General features: G+C 36.2%; 1 protein-coding gene and 1 non-coding gene across 3 annotated transcripts in view; one reads left to right on the top strand and one right to left on the bottom strand.

Annotated features, from left to right (window-relative positions):
* Nucleotides 1–20402, bottom strand: part of Dnah12 (dynein axonemal heavy chain 12) — a 244057-nt gene that overhangs the window by 192951 nt on the left and 30704 nt on the right. For both annotated transcript variants that reach the window (XM_063257331.1, XM_063257330.1), the window contains exons 14-22: nt 13073–13198; nt 11133–11267; nt 9802–9995; nt 8669–8912; nt 7184–7369; nt 5327–5527; nt 1979–2173; nt 433–554; nt 56–338 (exon numbers count right to left, since the gene is read on the bottom strand). In XM_063257331.1, the coding sequence (XP_063113401.1) occupies nt 56–338; nt 433–554; nt 1979–2173; nt 5327–5527; nt 7184–7369; nt 8669–8912; nt 9802–9995; nt 11133–11267; nt 13073–13198 (1686 nt within the window). The remainder of the gene's footprint in view (nt 1–55; nt 339–432; nt 555–1978; nt 2174–5326; nt 5528–7183; nt 7370–8668; nt 8913–9801; nt 9996–11132; nt 11268–13072; nt 13199–20402) is intronic.
* On the top strand, nt 12036–12137 carry LOC111754714 (U6 spliceosomal RNA). The gene has a single exon (XR_002789383.2). It is a non-coding gene; the product is annotated as a U6 spliceosomal RNA (small nuclear RNA).

A 20402-nucleotide genomic window follows, 5' to 3' on the forward strand; every position in this document is an offset into this window, starting at 1 on the left:
CTAAAACACAGCATTTGCAGAATATGAAGCATACATTTTGTCTTGGGAAACATACCAGCCTGGCTGCAGCAATCACATCGTGAATACTTCGCAGCATCAGATCTTCCACCTGAATGAGCCACTTCTCCACAGCTCCTCGCGCTGCCGACGTGGAAATGAGCTCAATCAGCTCCACTCGCTCACCTTCAGAGCTGTACATGGCCTTGATGTCCAAGTTGGGAAGGAACTCCAGCTTAGCAATGCCCTCAAAGCACTTTTTTAAATGAGGCTGAACTCTAAGTGGATCTTTGGTTTCTGACAAAATTTCTAACATTTCATCATTAGATAAGAAGAAAAAACTAGAGAAAAACAAGCAAATACAAAGATTTTAGTGGTAATTCATCATACATCATAAAATGTTTCAAATATGGCCTAGCTGATCATCAACCATACCGAGGAAAGAAAAGACGTTTCTTCTCAAGATATGCATTAAGTCCTTTCAAAATTTTCTCCAAAAGATCATTGCAGGTCTGTAGTTTTTCCAATAAACCTGTTAGAGAAGTAGCAACAAGAACCTGAAAGAGACATATTTATATAAGAAACACTTATATGCTAGATATAAGACCTAAGCATATGTCCGAAATGTTAAAATTACAAACAGCTTGTGAAATTCATAGTGAAATATCTTTTATAATATAGAAACTATCCAATAAATAATAAAATTCTTATCCAAAATGTGATAGTTCATTGTGGTGTCAACCTGAATAAGAAAACTTGATAGATTAGTTTAGCAAAGTTCTGGGTAAGGATAACTGACTTACCGAGAGGGAATAACCATTGCTGGCCCCAGCCAACAGGCTTGTAGCCTGGATGGCATGCCAGGATGAGAATAAGTCAGTGTCTCCCGTGGGCCTACCATTGTGCGGGGTTAGAAAAAGTGCCCCATGCCCACCACCAACACCACCACCTCCCTGCAGCACTAGCAATTGGATGGTTTCGAGGACAGCCAGAGTTGACAGCAACTAAGGCACATAAAGCAACTAAATGCCTATATGTTGGGTTGATTATGCAGCGGTCTGAGGATCTCTTGGGAGGATGACTGTATAGCAAATACGGGGATTTTCTTCTATCATCTCTTTAAAGGCTAATATTGTTTTCACTGTTTTGCTTTGTTCTGATTAATTGTGTTGCTCTATCAATATTTGGTTTTGATAGGTTTTATAATGTTCTGTTTTTGGTTTGATTTTGCTATACCTGATTGAAAGGACAACTACTGTGAAGATACCGAGATGTACTATGGTACCTATTACTGTTATCCCAGTATCCTACTCTGAAGTTCTGTACCAATTTCACTACAGTCTCAATTGGCTTTTTTTGTCTTGTTTTGTTGTATTTTACTATCTTTAAAATAAAAAATAAAAGAAGTAACCCGAACTGCCATGAACGATCTGGCTTCTTCAGGCTGAAGGAGGTCACATCAGTTGATCAGCAGTCAGGGAAAACCAGATATTTAAAAGATGTACATTTGTGATCTGTATTACTACACATATGAAAAATACATGTCTTTAACCATTAAAAATCACATGCAACATAGTGTTATACTCACTAGGAGAGACATCTAGGGTTTAGAATATGATTCTTTTTTCCCCCTTCATTGCAGATGGAAAGTCATGTTCACTGATCAACTATCCTCCCTCTCCTCGTTTTATTTATCTATTTATTTTGTGAGGAGGGAAACAGTAATTGTATATACAGAGTTGGAGACAAATGAATTAAATGTATATGTAAAGTATATTACTATGTATACTAAAAAGTTATAATGTATATTATATACTGAGAAGTAAAATTAACCATTTTATACTTTCTTTTATTTTCTGAACTCTTCATTTGTATATAAGGAGCAGGCTTTATTTTTGTAATCAGAAAAAAAAATAGTCAAACGCTTTAATACCCAAAAACAAAGGTTCACCCACTGAAAGAGAGAAAGCAGACACTTCACCTTTGGGTCTTTCGCACAGAACTTCATGATATCTCTCCAGTGTCTGTCTACTGTGTGGAACTGATGCCCTTCTTCTGGCATCTGCTGCATAATATCCTCAGAACAAAAAATGGGCTCTAAGTAGAGCCACTGAGCTTGTACTTTCAACCACTCATCAATCGTTTCTTGTATTCGAATCAGACGGTCCTCCCAGGCCTTAATGGAAAACATACTGCACTAAATTCTAGTTATAAAGAAAAGTTATAAATTACAGCAAAAATGTATTTAAAATTCTACTCTTCATATAAGTTTTATATTAATTCAAATAGCTTACAGCTTAAGGTTATCTAAGACTTAGATAAACTCTAGGAGTTCTAAAATTTTCCTAAATCATTGAAACTTACATTTGGAAGTGACTATAAAGTTACTTAACCCATTTTCCCAAACACTAAAGGGGAACCATCTTAAGTCTCAGAAAAGTATAGCTATCTCTATATGAGTGGTTATCAGCCACATGATTCCACCGGCCACTACAAGGAACATTGGATGGTGGAGGTATTTTCACTTATCAGAGCCAACAAAGGAGAATGCTATTAACACCTGGGGGTGGAGTCTAGAAATACTGCTCATGTCCTACAGTGCACAGGACAGCACCCATAACAAAGAATTATTCAGCCCAAAATACCAGCAGTTCAATGTTAAAGAATCCTGTTCCATATCAATGCAATCTGGAGAGCAAGGAAAGAAAAAAATAAGAGAAAATTGAAAGGAAATAAAAAATAAAATAAAATAAGCTCCCTTATTCTTCTATATTGCCTAGAGGTAATAAGATTTTATTCTCCATTGTTCATAAATATTGTATCTCATCTTCCTTGTTTTTAAAGCATCGAGCATTTTAAATTTGTTTTTTAAGTTCTTATTGTTACACAAGAAATTTCTATAAGAGACATCCAATTAGATCAGCTTAGCTCAGCAAGCCCCTTCCATAGAACATTCTCAACCTTGTGTCCTCTTAGAAGAGAATCACTTTTGTTTTCTCCAAATAATGGCAGCCAAAATCTTTAATAAGGTACTATTTATAGTTAAATATTCCGCATTGTAAATATATATGAAAATATCATAATGTACCACATAAATATGTAGTTATTATTTGTCAATTAAAAATAAAATCAAAATTATAGCTGGTGAAAAAAATGACTACCTTGATTTGAATCCCAGATCTGTTATTTATTAACTAGGTTGATTTGGGCAAATTAAGGATCCTCCTGTACCTTGGTTTCCCTGCCTATTTACATAGATAAGAATAGTGCCACCTTTAGGTCTGCAGTAGGGATTAAATTGGTTAATAAATGCAGAGAGGCCCTTGGGTCTTTCATCTTTCGAGAGCCCTCTAATCTGATTTAGCAGGGTAGCTATCTTTTTCTCCCCAATAAAGTGCCTAATAACGTGTCCTCCTTCCCTTAAACTTTTTTCTCTAAGTTTTTTGGTACCAGGAATTGAACTCAGTGAAAGAGTTTTGGCCCAGACAGGACACTGTAGCCAGTAAAGCCAAGGAGCTCCTATCTCCTCCACCCCTAGGAATTTACCTATGGCACCAAAAGAATACCAATGGGCTACTTGTGCATCCCTAATGCCCCTCAGGCACCACGCCCAACCTAAGCTACAAGTATGCCCCCACTCCACGTGTTCCACAGAGAGATCGATGCCACGCCCCAGGGGATGGGGGTGTCTCTCCCCGCATTCTCAAAATAAAGGTCATTTATATTTCATACTTCTTATCTTTTCAGCCGCCAGTCCTCCACAGTTCTATCACTCAGGACTTTGTACTTACCAGGCAAGTGCTGTGCCACTTAGCTGTATTCCTGGCCCTACATTTCTCATTTTTTATTGGTATGCAGCTTACAAATCCTGGAGAGATATTTCCCAGCCTCACAGGAATGGGTCATACTCAGCCGTCCCACACACACACTCACAAGGAAAAGAAAGGAAACCACAATATAAATTTTCTTTCCCCAAGTCTATTACTGTCTTTGTAGAACATTTTAAGTAAACATAATTTCAAAATCACTGATGTCTCAGATTCACTGTATGTTTCACGTTAATTTAAAAAATTTGCTCCTACATTTCACCTGATAAAATATCAAGGGTATAGTTTTATGATTTGAATAAACATTTGAAAAGGCATCCAATAGGCTGAAGGGAGGGGGGAGGGAAGAGCACGAGAAGAATCAAGATCCAGTGTACAGCATGTGTGGGCTGCTGCCCAGTTGAGACACCCACACCCTGTTATAGCCTAGTTTTAACCCTTGTGCCTCATTTCTGTTCTGTAAGCACCGCTCGGCACCCCTCTTCCCTTCCTATCTTTCTACATTAAGTTTCAGTTTCCTGAGAAAGCTGTATAAGCCTTAAGTATCAGTTTCCTGTAACCCCACCTCTACGCCTCATCCAGCTATCTGTAATAAAATGTGCTATTCTTTAAGAAATGCTCAACTTCAAGGAAATTACAGGAAGTTCTGTAAGGCCCAGATACTATCTAACTGTGGCAGGGATTACAACATTCCTGTGGTTTTTAGCTGCTTTAAAAGCTTAATCCCTCAACTGTGAGGCACGCAGTCTCCAAATTGGCTCCGGGGGATTGCGTCGCCAAGCCTGGCCTAAAATAAAGCCTTTGCTCCCCAAATTTTAATTTCTTGCTTCCTTGGGTTTTATTCTGGGGTTCAAGCTATCACACACCCAACCTCCCTCTATGAGTCAGCCCCACTCACAGTCAGACTGTGGGGAGAATCATGCCCATAGGGAGGGGTCTCCACCCAGAAACCGTATCATCTTCATTGTCTTCTTGGGTTGGGTTTTATTCTCTTTTGTTTTGTTTGATAATGTTAAATCTGATGGCAGGAGCAGCTATTTAAAAGACAGCTGGACAGATTTCAGTAGCCAGTTTGGATTTACTATTAGCTTATTTTGGAGTCCTTTGTTGCATTCATTGTTTTGTTTTTATTCTTTCTACTCTACTTTGTTCTGTTTAATTTTTACTATGTCTGAAGGTATCTATAGCTATTTTAAAGATAAAAAAGGCAATATGGTAACTATTGCTGATTTCGTAAGCTTTTGAAGTCCTGTCACTTACACTAGTTTATTTTGACTTTATTCTGTTGTATTTCCTTGGTTTTATCCTGTTTAAAATTTTTTAAAAAGATACATCATATACAGGTACAAATTCCCTATAATGAATGTGGTCATTTTGTATACCTAAAATGTACCAGTAAATTTAAAAAGGCATCCAACAAACGGATTTATTTCCAAAAGTATATATATAATGAGATTAAGATTCGTATAAATGACCCAGAGCTGTCTAGCACTTTAACGTACCTTGATCTCTTTTTCAAATGGTTTGATAAAAGGTGAGCCTCTCATTGTCTGCGTTTTTATAATTTGATCATCGAGGATTGCTTGAATCTCATCGACTGTAGAAAGAATGTAGACTCCAGTATCGCGATACAGACTGATATGAAAAGAAATAGCATCCCAAGTTCCCATCATTGCATGCATGGCTTTTTCTAAAGAAAATTCCTGAAAGGAAAAAATAAAAAAATAGCATGGTGAGAAAAAAAAGGAACTTATTTCCTATATTGACTTTTCCTAGCTAATTCAATAAGCATTTGGTATATTGCATTATCATTTCCTTAAAATAGTTTGTGAGTATATAATAAATTTTTATTAGAAAGGGTTTTTTCATCATTTAAAAGTCCTTAAGGAGAATGTAGTTATTAGAAACTCACCTGCTGTGGAAGCTACTAGAGGACAGGATCAGGTCAGTGGCACAGGATCTGCCTGACAAGGGCAAGGCTGAAAGTTTGATTTTCAGCATCAAAAATAAAAATCAAGAAAACTACTGCTGAAGTATTAACATCCATTTTAATAATGGACAACAGAATAAAAATGCTGTTGGATTTTTTGTGGAGCCTTTCTACAGGTAGGATGTAGTCAGAAAATATTTTCTGTGTATTTGAGAACGCTTTGTGGAGTCCCTGCCAGCCCACCATGAGGGGCACACATATCTATCCAGGGTCTTGGAATAAGTACATCCTAATATTAGTGCCATCAGAATGTGGCAAAGTTATTGTAATGGGAATTTAAAATCTGTGACTTTTTTGTTGTTTTGTTTTTTGTACAGGGAATCAAACTCAGGACCTTGTGCTTGCTGGGTAGATGCTTATACCACTGAGCTATATCTTCAGTTTGTAATAAAAATTTAAATGTAATAAAAAATTAGCAGAAATTTAAAAATTGATTAGTAGCCCATTGCTGTACTGAGACAGGATATGCTCGTCCTGCTGTCACACAGTTTGACTGCTAAAGTCAGTCAGCCTTGACTGTGTCCAGCTGCCTTTCACAGATGGCGTCAACCAGCCCCCATCCAGTGATGATGTCTGTGTTTCCCTACCTAAAATTACATACTGTTTTTCCAGCATGCTTCAAGGACTTTCACCTCAGACAGATTAGTCCAGTCAAGGACTCATTCAACTCTGCCTGCTCTGCTCAATATCCCTTCCCAGAATTTTCCTGCCTTATGATAAACAATTCCTTTCAAGTAAACCTACCTGGAACAAATTTGCCTGACAACATTACAACTTTATTCATGTAACCAATTATACAATAGCCTGCTGTCAGCTTATGTATTTCCTGCTTGCAAATCCTATATAAACTGTACCCAAGCTGACTCAGGGCTGGTGATTTGTAACTAGATTTCCTGCCAGCCAGCCAATGAAATAAACAGTCTGCCTTCCAACTCCTTGGTGCAAGGCGTCTTCCTTTTGGTTTGGTACTGAGTCTCCACAACATTACAAAGAAATCAGAGGGGCCATTTCTCCTCTGAATTCAGGACAAGCAAGCACATACTTTGTGTATAAAAAAGAGGAGCGTCTGGCTTCCCCTCCCCACACTGGTGTCCAGCACTATACACATTTAACCTAATTCTCCTCTCACTGCTATGCAGCACTATGCACATTCAACCACAACGAAAACTATCATTAGATCAACAAGCACATCAAATAAGTAGTTTCAATATTTAGTTTTGGGGATTTTTGTTTTTATTGTTTTTCAGTATTAAGAATTGAACCCACGACTTTCCCACTAAGCTACGTCTCCAGGTCTTGTTTTGAGACAGTCTTGCTAAGTTGCCCAGGCCAGGCTCAAACTAGCAATCCTGTGGATCTTTACACTTACCTTGCTTGCACCTGCACTTATCACTTCAAATTTCTCCAGGTACGGTGAAAGGTTTAATTTTAAAACTTTTCTCAGTGTAGTTCCAGAGTCTGGAGTCAAGTCATAGCCTACAATTTCTGACATCTGTTTCCAGTGACGAGCTCTCATTCCTGGATTGCATAGAATGGAGACAGTAGGAATATAGTCCTAATGGTAAAAAAAAATGTATATACAATAAACATCATCTGACTTCTCAACACAGAGAGTCCATAAACAAAACATTGATAGTAATGATTACACATTTTCAAATTATTTAATATATTTTTATGAGTACAAAGTGCCCATTAACTTTGGATGAAAAGAAAAACTAACAAAATGATCTTTAAATTCATCTACAAAAATAAACATAAAAAAGCCAAGAAAATTATAAAAGTAAAAAGAACGAGTGATAAATTTTATAAGATATTACAGTATGTGATGAAACTATGACAAAGCTCAAGAGACGGAGGGAGTGTGAGGAAAAGGAGAGAAAGGGGAGGAAAAGGAGCGGGGACGTGCTACGTACATGTTCCACCTCCACACAAGGGACGTCAGCAGAAAGCGCTACAAACATGTCCAGAGTTTAAAAAACACTTTCCAGGAGAAAAAGAGATTCTAAGTTGTTATACAGACCATGTGTGGGAATATACACAGAAACACTATATGTAGAAATGTATATCATTACAAATATACACGTGTGGAAAAAACTTTGTCAAAATGCCAAAATATAACAAGGCTTTCTATCTGCTGAGTGGGATCAAGCATTTTTAACTATTTTATTGTATTTTTCTGTATTTGTTTGCTTTAAGGATGTGTTGCTCAAAACTGTATGAATTTTAAAGTTACATTTGTTTGGAAATAAAACTATTTAGCAAAATAATTCATCATTCTTGATAGCAACATTAGAACATTTTCTTAAAATCATGAACAATATAAGGTATACAAGGTGGTTGTTTTTTTCTGATTCTTATTTTAGGAGATCTCTGTTAACTGGTGAACTATAAGAAAAGCTGTGGCAATGATAAAGCAGTAAAGCCAAGTGGAAAACTGCAAGAACATGGTTCAGGTAAGGAAAGAAATCACTTCAAAATTTGTTGAACTTATACATGTAATTTTTGGGACTCAGAACCAATTGTTTGGTTTTCCATTATTTCTCATAGGAAAAATATGTTCTGTCCTCACACTTTTTAGTATTTGAAAACAAACTGGGAATGAATTGAGTCTGACAACCAAGGCGTCACTGTACTGCACAATGGCCAGAGAGCCGATGTTTTTGAACTGGTTCTTCTCCAGTCAGATGCCCAGTGAGGTCAAGACTAGATGCTCACCAATCTGCTTTATATATAACTAGTGTATTGCTATCAACAAAGCACAAGAGCAGAGGGTGGATTTTATATTCTAAATAATAGGCAACAAAATTAAAAATACATGTATGATATTAAAATAACATTAAATGTATGTTTATACCTTAAAAGCTTTTATCTGCTCCATTATTGTAGAACACATAGTAATTGTAGGACTCTCTTTTGGTTCTTCTTCAGGTTTCTCTTCTGTCACAGATCGTTTTCTTGTTGACCTTCTTTTTTCTTGTATTTCTTTTTTATGTTTCATTTGGAAAAATCTCAGTGTCTTAAAAATTTCTCGGGAAAACTCATCTACATCAGCTTCCATACTTTCCCCATTGAGTTCCAAAAACCCTCCATCCATCCACCTTAAAGGGAAGAAAAACAGTATTAAAGTCAAACATAGAGCCTGTAGACCAGAACTCTCACTTCTGTAAAAGAAACCACTCATGATAGAGCAGTTAACTATTTTTCTCTGTCCTTCAAATACAGGTTATAGAAAAGACACAAAAATAAAACCATCATTTTGGCTAACATATGTATCAAATTACTAATCAGCAAAATATGTATCAGATTAATAATGGCAAAATATACATCAGATTACTAATAGGCAACATTATCCTAATGAAATGCAGATTCGATTCACACTTCCAGTTTTGATGTAAATATCAGTCAAATAAATCAATTGCATAAAAACTGAATTGATTCTGGAAAACTTAAATGATACTATAGAACTTATAACATTAAAGACTGATGCTAAAGCTCTATAGTAAGAGTGTCTGTCTCACATGTGCAAGACCTTGGACTCAATCCACAGCACTGCAAAAGTGATAATATCAATAAAAGATAATAGTAAGTTTAAGTGGTATGTTAGTATTACTTGGTGCTTCTCCTATATGATACTTGGTTTTCATCAAATGAATAAATCCTACTTTTAAACACTTAAAGAAAGAGAGCCGGGAATGGTGACATACCATGTGCTGTAATCTCAGTGCTTGGGAAGCCGGGGCAGGAGGACTGCCACAGGTTTGCAGCCAGCCTGGACTGCATAGTGAGTTCAACTGGACTACATAGTGAGACTTTGTATCAAAGAAAGAAAGAAAGACGAGGGGCGGGGCGGGGCAAGAAAAAGAGAAAGAGGAAGAAAGGGAAAGGGACAGGGAAAGAGAAAGAGAAATAGAATGGAAGAGAAAGAACTTACATCTTAAGCATTCTTTTATACATTTGCTTAAATGTTACTATATTATCAGAAATTACCGTTTTTCTGCTCGCTGCCACTTCAGAATAAGATTAAAAAACTTCTGATAGGGTTCAATGTTATTTTTTAAGTTATCCAATTCAGGATATTTTGATAATTCCCATTTGAAAAGTTCCTCTTCTTTATTAATAAACTGAACTGCTTCTTCAGATTCCTGGATACGTTTCTGCAGTTGTCTTACATCTGTCACATACTGAGTGCAAACGATCCATCACAAGAAATATCCAAGTATATGATAAAAATAAGATTATATGATACTGCATAGGGTACGCCTTATATTTGTACAGCAACTCTGAACATTATAATAACTTCACAGTATTATACTAATAGAGAATATGTACAGTTATGTTTGCAAATAGGAGAATCACAAGAAAGATCACATAGGGGGCTGAGTTGTGTCTCAGTGGGGCAGCCCCTGTCTAGCATGCATCACACCACAAGTTCGATTCCCAGGACACTCAGAAAAGAAAACCACACAGACTGGACAGTGCCTGTTTCAAGCCAAAGAGTCAAGGGAAGCTTCATTTGCCGTAGAAGGCATGTAGTTTTTAATATTTTTTTTTTTGTCTTTTTCCTTTTTATCGGTACCGGGGATCGAACTCACCACTGCCTGCTTCCAAGGCAGGTGCTTATGCCACTGAGCTAAATCCCCAGCCCCTAGTTTTTAATATTTTAAAATGTTCACAAATTGATGAATAAAGAAAACGCTATTCTCTTATATAATGAATTACTATTGAACCATAAAGAAGCATAAGCTTCAGACATTTCTAGGTAAGTGGATTTCTAGGTAAATGAGTCCACACTCATAAGTGAAATAAATCAGACACATGTGTAAATACTGATTGTTTCTCTAGTGTGAGAAACTGAAAGTGTAAATAAGGACCAAAATGTATATTGTGAAATGGGAAGAAAATGTTCAAATGGGAAAGGGAACTAGGAAAAGGAACTAGGGAAAGGAAAGGAAGGAAAAGAAGAGAAAAAATGAGAATAGAAGAAAAATGGAAATAAAGCTTTTCTAAATAGGGAAGAGAGGCTGCAGGGAGGTTAAAGAAATAGGGGGAAAAATTAAGCTATATCATGTACAGGTACAAATTCCCTAAGATGAATGTGATCATGATGCCTAAAATGTACTCATAAACTTAATTTATTAAAAATGTTGGGGCTGGGGATTTCAGCAACATAAGCGCCTGCCTTGCAAGCAGGCAGTCGTGAGTTTGATCCCCGGTACCAATAAAAAGGAAAAAGACAAAAAAAAAAAAAAAGTTGTGTTAATATGTCATGCACTAATCTACAGGCTGACCATAGATACTATCTTAAGTACTTATCAGACCTGTGGCATGCGATCCAGCTCTGCAAATTCTGTAAACTCTTCCATACGACGTGATTCTTTTTCGAGCTCCAAAATCAGTTTTTCTCTCTTGGCTACTAGTTCATTTTCTCGTTTATGTTTAGCATTCTCAATGAGCTTTTAAAAGATAATTTAATGATGCTAATTATTGTACTTAAAAAAAATTATGAAATGCTTTGTATAGTAATATAAACCATCAGAGAAAATGAATAAAAAATAAAACATTATCTACAATGACTGATACAAAAATCCAAAGAATAATAACACAGAAAAACTTTCCTATATCTCCAAAGTGACTTTTGCATCTCTTACTGATTAAACATTCTATTTATCAGAATCTGGGATAATGATAAACTACATTTATTGAGCACATACCATGTATCAAGAACTACTAAATAAATACCTTACTTTACCATAGGTATTATTATTTCCATTTTAGAGATGAAGAAATTAAGGCTTATGAAAGTCATGAGACATATCCAGGGTCACAAAAGCATAAAACTCAAATTTTCATTATTTCATTGTTATGGGTTTTATCCCTCAAAGCCTCACGCACACATAGGTAGGGATTTTTGGTAGTAGCTTGATCTAGAATGGGTGAATACGGATTATGGGCGTGTGATAATTAAATTAATCCACTGATTCCTTTAGCATAGTTCTGGGTGTGGTAATGGAAAACCCTAACCTGGGCGTGGTGCCAACCAACTGATAGGCTTGAAGAGACAGAAGGCAAAAAGAGGCTCAGTGCTGCCGCTTCTCTGCCTCCTGCCGACCCTCCCACGGACTAGTTCTCCTCAGCCACGCCCTTCTACCTCGACACTCTAGCTCGGGGCCAGCCAATATGTACCGAAACCTCCACACACTGCGCTAAAATCAGCCTTTCCGGGGCTCACTTCAGCGGCACATATCCTAAAACTGGAATAATACAGATTAGCATGGCTCCTGAGCAAGGAAGACATGCAAGTTCATGAAGCACTTCATATTTTTAAAAATAATAAACAATAAATAAAAATAAACCTTTCCTTTTATTACTTGTGGTGGGGTTTTTTTGGTTTGTTTTTTGTTTTGTTTTGTTGTTGTGGTTTTTTTTTTTTTTTTTTTTTTTTTTGGTTTTCTCCTTTTTATCGGTACCGGGAATCGAACTTACGGCTACCTGCTTACAAGGCAGGCGCTTATGTCGCCAAGCTAAATACAGCCCTCCTTTTATTACTTGTGAGTGTAAGGTATTTTGTCTTGGTCACAAGAAATGACTAAGATACTGTTTTACCTCCAGTTGTATAAAAAAATGGTTTACACTGGTTTTCAATTTTTGAAAAACATTCAGATACAAAACTACATTCAGATATAAAATCCTTAAGCTGCTACCTCCTATTTCTGTGCTATTAAGCACCTGCTCTGTTTCACTTCTGATCTATAAAATCTTTCTCACCTACAAAACAGGGGAATAGGAGTGCCTGGAATTTTTGTGAATATTTGAAGCTTTAATAAATGAACAGTACTTAGTTTAGGGCTGAATTCAATTATTATTAATAACTTACATAGTAACTATGATCTCTTGAATGTCATCTCCCCTACTGACTAAAGAATGTGAGTCAAGACGAAAAATCTATCCTAAGCTGCTGTAAATTTTTCCAGACTCAATATATACTGACATGTGAATTTCTGAGGAGGTTTTTTGTTTGTTTGTTTTTTGGAGACAGGTCTCACAATGTAGTCTAGGCAAACCTTGAAGTCACTATGTAGCCCAGGCTGGCCTCAGATTTGTGGTGATCATCCTGCCTTCGCCTCCTGAGTGCTGGGATTACAGACATGCACCACTATGCTTGGCGATATAAAGTTTTTAAAGGTAGATGGCAAGTATATTGACAAATGTGCACAATTGAATGTCAGAATAAAAAACACATATTGAAAAATATATTTACCTCATCATTTTCATCAAAGATGGGATTAATCTTCTTAGGCCACAAGAGAACATTTGCATTTAAAGTTAAGTCTTCTTGAGGAAACAGATAATTATCTAAAAAGTAATTCATCTGACGTTTAGATTCCTACAAGAGAAGCTCTAGATATAAACACATCAGACTGAAAATTGCAGGCTTTATAAAAAAAAGACAAGAATGGACATTTTCTAAGATTCCTTCAAGCCTCCATATGCCTCAGATAATAAACTATATTTTATGTACTGTCCAAATCACAGAGCTATTTCACTAGCTGCAGCATTTATCTAGCTTCTAGTCACACAGCTGTGTTTTCATAGTGGTGATAAAGCTGTTTAGAAGTTTGCACTTGCTGTTGACTTCACTGACAGGTATTCTAGGTCCTTTTGTGTATGACTGAAAAAGGTGATCGCTACTCAGCACCCTCTGAAGCTCCTGGCTCTAAATATTTTTTATTCTTAACAACTTTAAAATTTTTTGAATCTCTGGTTATAAAGATTTAATTATCTTTTCTTTTGCATCTCCAGTGTTATTACCATCTTTTTATCCACTTATCACTATAGCAACAGTCCAGAAAAAGTTTGGTGATGAATGGCAAAGAAAAAATATTCATCTGAGTAGAGAAACTGAATATTTGTGCCACTGATCTATATGTTTGGTGTAGAGCTATAATATTTAAGACCTGATATACAGATTCAAGGCTAATTTAAGGTTTCTGACAATATGTTGTAAGATGTGTATATATATATATATATATATATATATATATATATATATATGACACATAGATTATATATATATATATAAGACACATAGAAATATAACTCAAAACACTGATCTATGTAATTCACAATACTAATTAGAGGAGAAAATATATTTCAATAGATGAAAAAGTGTTTAATAAAGTTCAACATCTGCTCATAAGTTTTCAAAAAGCCTAGCAGCATATAACAATAAACAAGAATGCAGTCATCACATAAAAGTACTATAAAAATCCATAGCAGATGTCACACGTAATAGTGAAACTTTGAAGCTCTTTCTTTGGGGATAGGATAAAGATTAAAATGCCTGTCATCCTCCACTGTTGTTCACCATTGTACCAGAGGTCCTGGCCCATCACAACGAAGAAAATAAAGTTTTAGAGATGTGTAATATTTAAGCAGGACAAAAACAAGACTGTCTTAGGGGTTGGGGATTTAGCTCAGCGGCATAAGCACCTGCCTTGCAAGCAGGCGGTTGTGAGTTCGATCCCTGGTACCAATAAAAAAGGAAAAGACAAAAAAAAAAAAAAAAGACTGTCTTTACTTGTAAGTTGTATAATGGTATGTGTAGACATTCCAAAATAATCTTCAGATAAATTATCAAGAGGAGAAACTAAATATTTTTTTGGTACTGGGAATCAAACTCAGGACCTTGCATTTGCTTATGTCACTGAGCTATATTCCCAGCCTGAGAAACTAAATATTAAAGTTTTAAAATAAATACATTTAAAAAGAAACACTGTGACTTATAAATATCAAACTGGCATGTAAAAATAAATTTTATATTACAACCTAAAGTATAAATACCATTAACCTATAATGACATAAATAAATAATTGAATAAAATAAGAAGTGGAAGAAAAGAGAAAACTTGCAGGTATAGGATTCCAAATATATTATACAGACTCCATCTTAAAGAAAGGGAGCACAATTTCTCACTTCTTAGGCTAGATATACTTTATTCTTTCCAGGGAACAGAATGGAAAAGGAGACCAAGCACACAGTTCAACATTAGTTCAGTCAGATAACCATGACCAACATCAACAGTGAAATCATGTTAGCAATAAAACTCTCAACATGATGTGCTGAAAATAGCACTTTACTCTGAGATCCTCCTCCCAAAAACCCACACCATAGTGCAATCATGAAGAAAACCATCAATAAGTGGCCATCCTACAGAGCATCTCACCAGTATGCCAAAACCACAGTGATCATCCAAATCAAGGGGAGACTGAGAAACCGTCCCAGCCCACAGCCTAAGGAAATAGGACAAAATGTAATATAATATTTTATATGGGGTGGGTTCCAGAACGGAAAAAAAAGACACTGTGTAGAACAAGGGACACTGCGGTGGACAAAATACACCCTGATCACATTTCTCTCATGAAAATTTGTACTTTAGGATGACAGTAGCTGGCTGGGTGTCTCAGCAACTGCACTGGGGGACACAGGAACCACTCATGTGATGGACGGCAAGGTGTGTGCATGTGTACCAAAGTGTAAATGGATGAGTTTTGCCCACACTGTGTACCACACTACATTTTTGTGCTTTTGTAATTTTTATTACATGTTTTCATTTGATTTTTCATGTAGAATTATCCCAATGCAGTACAGCACTGACTGAAAATTCACTTTTACAAATTTGGGAGAAGGTTGAAAGGGTATCATCAGATGATTCAATGACCAATCGGATTTGGACCATGTAAGAAGTTAGCAAGATGTGAAGACCTTGATTCAGATGAGGAAGAAAATAGTAATGCAAATAAATATTTGATTAGTAAAAATGTTACACAATGGTCATGTGTACCTGAACAAACCGATGTTAGAACTAGTTCAAAAAATGTAGTTGGGTTCTTGCTAGGAATGAACGTATTGGGCAGAAAGAAGGTTGACACTGCCGGGTACCAGTGGCTCATGCCTGTAATCAAAGCACTCGGAAGGCTGAGACAGGAGGATCACTGCAAGTTCGAGGCCAGCCTGGGCTACAAAGTGAGTTCCAGGCCAGCCTGAACTGCATAGTGAAACCCTGTCTCAAAACTAAAAAACAAAACAAAACCAGAAATGCTGACACGTAGTTTAATGCTAGGAACTGTTTGTAATGGATGATATGCTACAAGGTGTTTTGAAATCTACTAACAATGAAATAAAAATGAAACATTCTATATGTATCAATAGTAATACTCAATATATATATATATATATATATATATATATATATATATATGTCATGACATCTCACTGTTTGAACTAAAAGCCTTCATAGCAGGTCTTTATTATTCTAATTCTCAGAATCTAAAGGAGTTAGACAGATGTGTCACTCTAAAGGAGTGACAGATGTGGTACTGGATTTTTAGAACAATAATGACACTCAAGAGATCTGGTTTGTTTAAAAATTTCCTAACTTTGATGATAAAAACTCACCAAGAAAGAAAAATATCCAACAATTTGGCTGCTATGCCACTGTTTCACCATCTGAATACATGCCAATACAAACAACTTGCACCATTTTGTGGTTGTTGAAGGTTTCAGAACTATCTACCAAATAAACTTCCCAAACAAGGTGTAAAAATACATGCCCTGGTCAATGCAAAGACATTTTACACCTTGAATTTAGAAATTTACCCTGGAACTCAGCCATCAGGTCTTTATTCATGTAGTAATAAACCATATAACATTATGAACAGATTCGTTGTACCTATTTCAAAAAGTAACCCAAATATCACATTCAAAAATTGGCTCATAAGTCATCCACTGATGTTACATTTGCTAAAAGAACACAAACTGACCAGCATAGGAACTATTTGCAAGAACAAATCTGAGGCAAGCTGACACTGGGGACCTTTCTCACCTGTGCCCAGTGAAGGCTGAGAGAAACAGCCAGCCACATCCCTGCATGCCTGCCACTATCAAGGAAATCTCAGTGTAGCCACGCAGGCTTGGAAAAGCAGCAGCCCCACACACAGGTACCCACAGCCATCAGGGAAGCCGTGGTGTAGCCACGTGGGTCTGGAGAAGCTTCTCCTTGCCCCATCCCCTCCCTAGAAACCTAGGTTCAGAGAAACCCAAGCACATGGCCCATTATCTTACACCATGGGTATAGGACAGCCAATGCGGGAAGTGTCTGGGATCCCACAATCAGCTCATCTGGAGGAAACCAGGAAAATGCCAAGATGAAGGACAAAATGCAATCTCAGACCTTCAGCTCGCAGAACAACTCTAGGAGACACAGACATGGAATAAACTGGAAGTCATGCACCTGCAATTTCTGAAATCAAGAAACACTTCATGAGGCTTTAAAAGAAAATCAGATCAGAAATAATATCTCAAGTAAAAGAAGACATCACAACCATAATGAAAGAATTGCTGAGCATGTCTAAAGAAAACATAGATTTTTTTAAAAGGACATAAGAAAATGATGGAAACCTTGGATAAATAATATAGGAAAGAATTAGAATGCATGAAACAGATTATTATTATTATTATTATTATTATTAAAAACTCCATTGAAAGCTGCTAAAACTGCTTGACTTTCAGACCTTGAAGATAGGATTGCAGCTAGCAATCACAAAAGGAAAGATCTCTTAAAAATAACAAGGAACCAGGAAATAACAATTCAATAGCTGCAAGTCAACACAAAGAAAAATAATTTATGATTGATAAGTATCAGCAAAAAAAGCAAGAATCGACACAAATGACATAAACAATTTACAGAAGTAACAGCAGAAAACTTCCCAATCATGGGAAAAGGACCTGACATACAGATAAGTGAGACATACAGAACTTCAACTAGCCATAACCAAAATAAATCTACCCTCAGACATATAACAATCAAGATCCCAGAAATTCAGTACAAGAACAGAATATTAAAATCTGTTAGAGAAAAGAGAGAGATCACGTACAAAGGAAAACCAATCAGAATCATGGCAAACTTGTCAACTTAGACCATCAGGTGGAGAAGAGTTTGGAGTGTAGTATTTCAAGTCCTGAAAGAAAACAACTTCCAACCCAGATTGATGTGCCCTGCAAAATTATCTTTCAACATTAATAGAGAAAGGGATCAGGGATATAGCTCAGTGGCATAAGTGCCTACCTGTTAAGTGCAACTCATGAACTCAATTCCCAGTACTAAAAACATTATTAATGGAGAAATAAGATACTTCCATGACAAAGAACAATTGGAGGAATTCATGACCACCAAACTAACCCTACAAAGAGTACTGAAGGACTTTCTAGAGAGAGCTAAATACCATGGCTCCAGAAACAGCAGCAGGAGGGGTCTGCCAAGTGGAGCAGGCAATTAAAGGGGAAAAGTACAGAGCCAACAATAGGAAAATCATATGGCAGAGATGAGCCAGTGCATGTCAATTGTGGCCATTAATGTAGATGCCTCAATGTACCCATAAAAAGAAACTCAGGTAGAATGGATCAAGAAACAAGATCCATCCATATGCTGTATGCAACAAACACATTTAACTTGAAAGGAAATTCACAGACTGAAAGTCAAAGGAGAGAAAACAATGTTGAATGGAAAAGAGACCCAGAAAAAAGCAGGAGTAGCTTGCCCAACAACTGCATAATGGATAAGAAAGGTATGATATTTTTAAATAATGGAATGCTACTCAGCTCTAAATAAGGATGATCTCAAAGCTTGTTCATGTACATGGATGCAACTTGAAATGATGCTCATGGCTGAAATGCTCTGGACTCACACAGGTGAACATCATGTTTTCTCTCTAGTGTGAAAGACTGAAGGAGTTGGTGGGATCCAAAATGTGCAATCAACACTGTGAAGGTGAAAGGGGAGGAAACAACTAAAAAGGGAAGAGACAACTTGGGTGGGGGGGAGAAAGAAGAGAAGATTATATACACGATAGATAACTACTGATCTCTGTTAGCCCAGTAAAAATAATGGTTTGTGCTTTCATTGTTTGATCATTTTTCATGCATATGTCTAGTAATCTAAACAACTACTTTGAAAACAACAATATACAGCATATTAACCATTGTTAATCCCCTATTATTCTGTTTTGAAATTCTATATCATTTTGATTCTTTTTTTCAATTTAAAATAAAGAAAAATAAAACACAAAGCTGAGATTCCTGAACAAATGTTGTAAGTTCACAACAGAGAACAACCTCTGGATTTTAGAAAGATATTAACATTGGCCTCCTACATGGTGAAGAAAAACAAAGTAGTATCCATACTGTTAGCATTCTACCACGATGACAAGACTGACAGTGAAGCCAGGCAGGTGATGCACGCCTGTCAAGGCCGAGGAGGACCCTGGAGCTCAAGGTCAGCTGCTGCCACGTAGTGAGTCTTGGAGCCTGGGCTACATACTAACACCCTGTCTCAAAAAACAAACAAACCAAAATCAAAGAACAGTGGAAACAGACTGACCGTGAATCCTCAACATAAATGAAGCCAGAAGTGGTCACATTTTACCACAAAATAAAAGGCAGAGCAGATGTTGATGAGTTATGTAGCAATTATGAAATCATTTGAAACACAAAGTATTGGCCAATGGTTGTGTTTTACTGGATTCTCCCTACCTCAGGCATAAATAGTTTCATAGCTTACAAAGAAAATAAAAAGCACAAAATGTCATGGAGAAATTTTCCTAATGGATTGGGACTAGAATTGATAAAAGATCAATTACAACAGAACAATATGGATCTGCCCAAAGAACTCTGCAAAGGAATTTTGGAGCAGACCAGTGAACAGACAGGTGAAACCTCACACGAACCTCTCAAGAAAACAGGAAGACCAGCAAGACGTCAAGTGTGTCCTATCAAAGAGGGCAGGAAAACAAACACAGGTGTTACCAATATGAAACTCGTGTATGGAACATGCACTCGCACGTGTAAAGGCTACCTTAGGTATGATCATTGAAGTAAAGATTATTTCTGTGGTAGAATTTTATTTGTATTCTCATTATTATTCACATAGAAGTTTATTTCTGTTGTTTATTTCTGTTGTTTTTTCTAGATTAAGTAAGCAAACTGTAGAAAATGTTGGTGTTTATTCTATTTATTATATATTTGATATTTTATTCAATTGATATTTCATTTTCATGTTAAGGACACATTATTTAATATAATAAACTCATAAAATTAAAGTTAATAATTCATCGATGGAAATACTCCAAAAAATGAGAATTATACATCTTTTCTAAAAATTTATTGTGACGCCCCTTTAGAGAAATCACAGTAAGCTATGAACTTTATTTAACAATAATGTATCAATATTAGTTTATTAATTTTAACAAGCGTTTCATGTTGATGTAAGATGTTTAATATGGGAAAACTAGGTATGTGGGGGAAACTAAGGAGAGAAAGAACATATTAGATACTGTCTGTACCAACTCCTCAAATTTTCCATAAGTCTAAAACTGTTCTAAAAATTAAGTCTATTATTTTTATAAAATAACTAAAAAATAAATTAACTGTATTTCTGTATTCAAGCAACAAATAGAAGATGAAACTGTCTGTTATGTAAGATAACATAGAAAGATATTAATATTTGAAAGAGTATTTAACAAATAATCTTTATA

This window comes from Cavia porcellus, unplaced genomic scaffold (genome assembly GCF_034190915.1).
Source record: "Cavia porcellus strain 051 isolate PalLab524CR breed Dunkin Hartley unplaced genomic scaffold, mCavPor4.1 scaffold_10, whole genome shotgun sequence".
NCBI classification, from domain to species: Eukaryota; Metazoa; Chordata; class Mammalia; order Rodentia; family Caviidae; genus Cavia; species Cavia porcellus.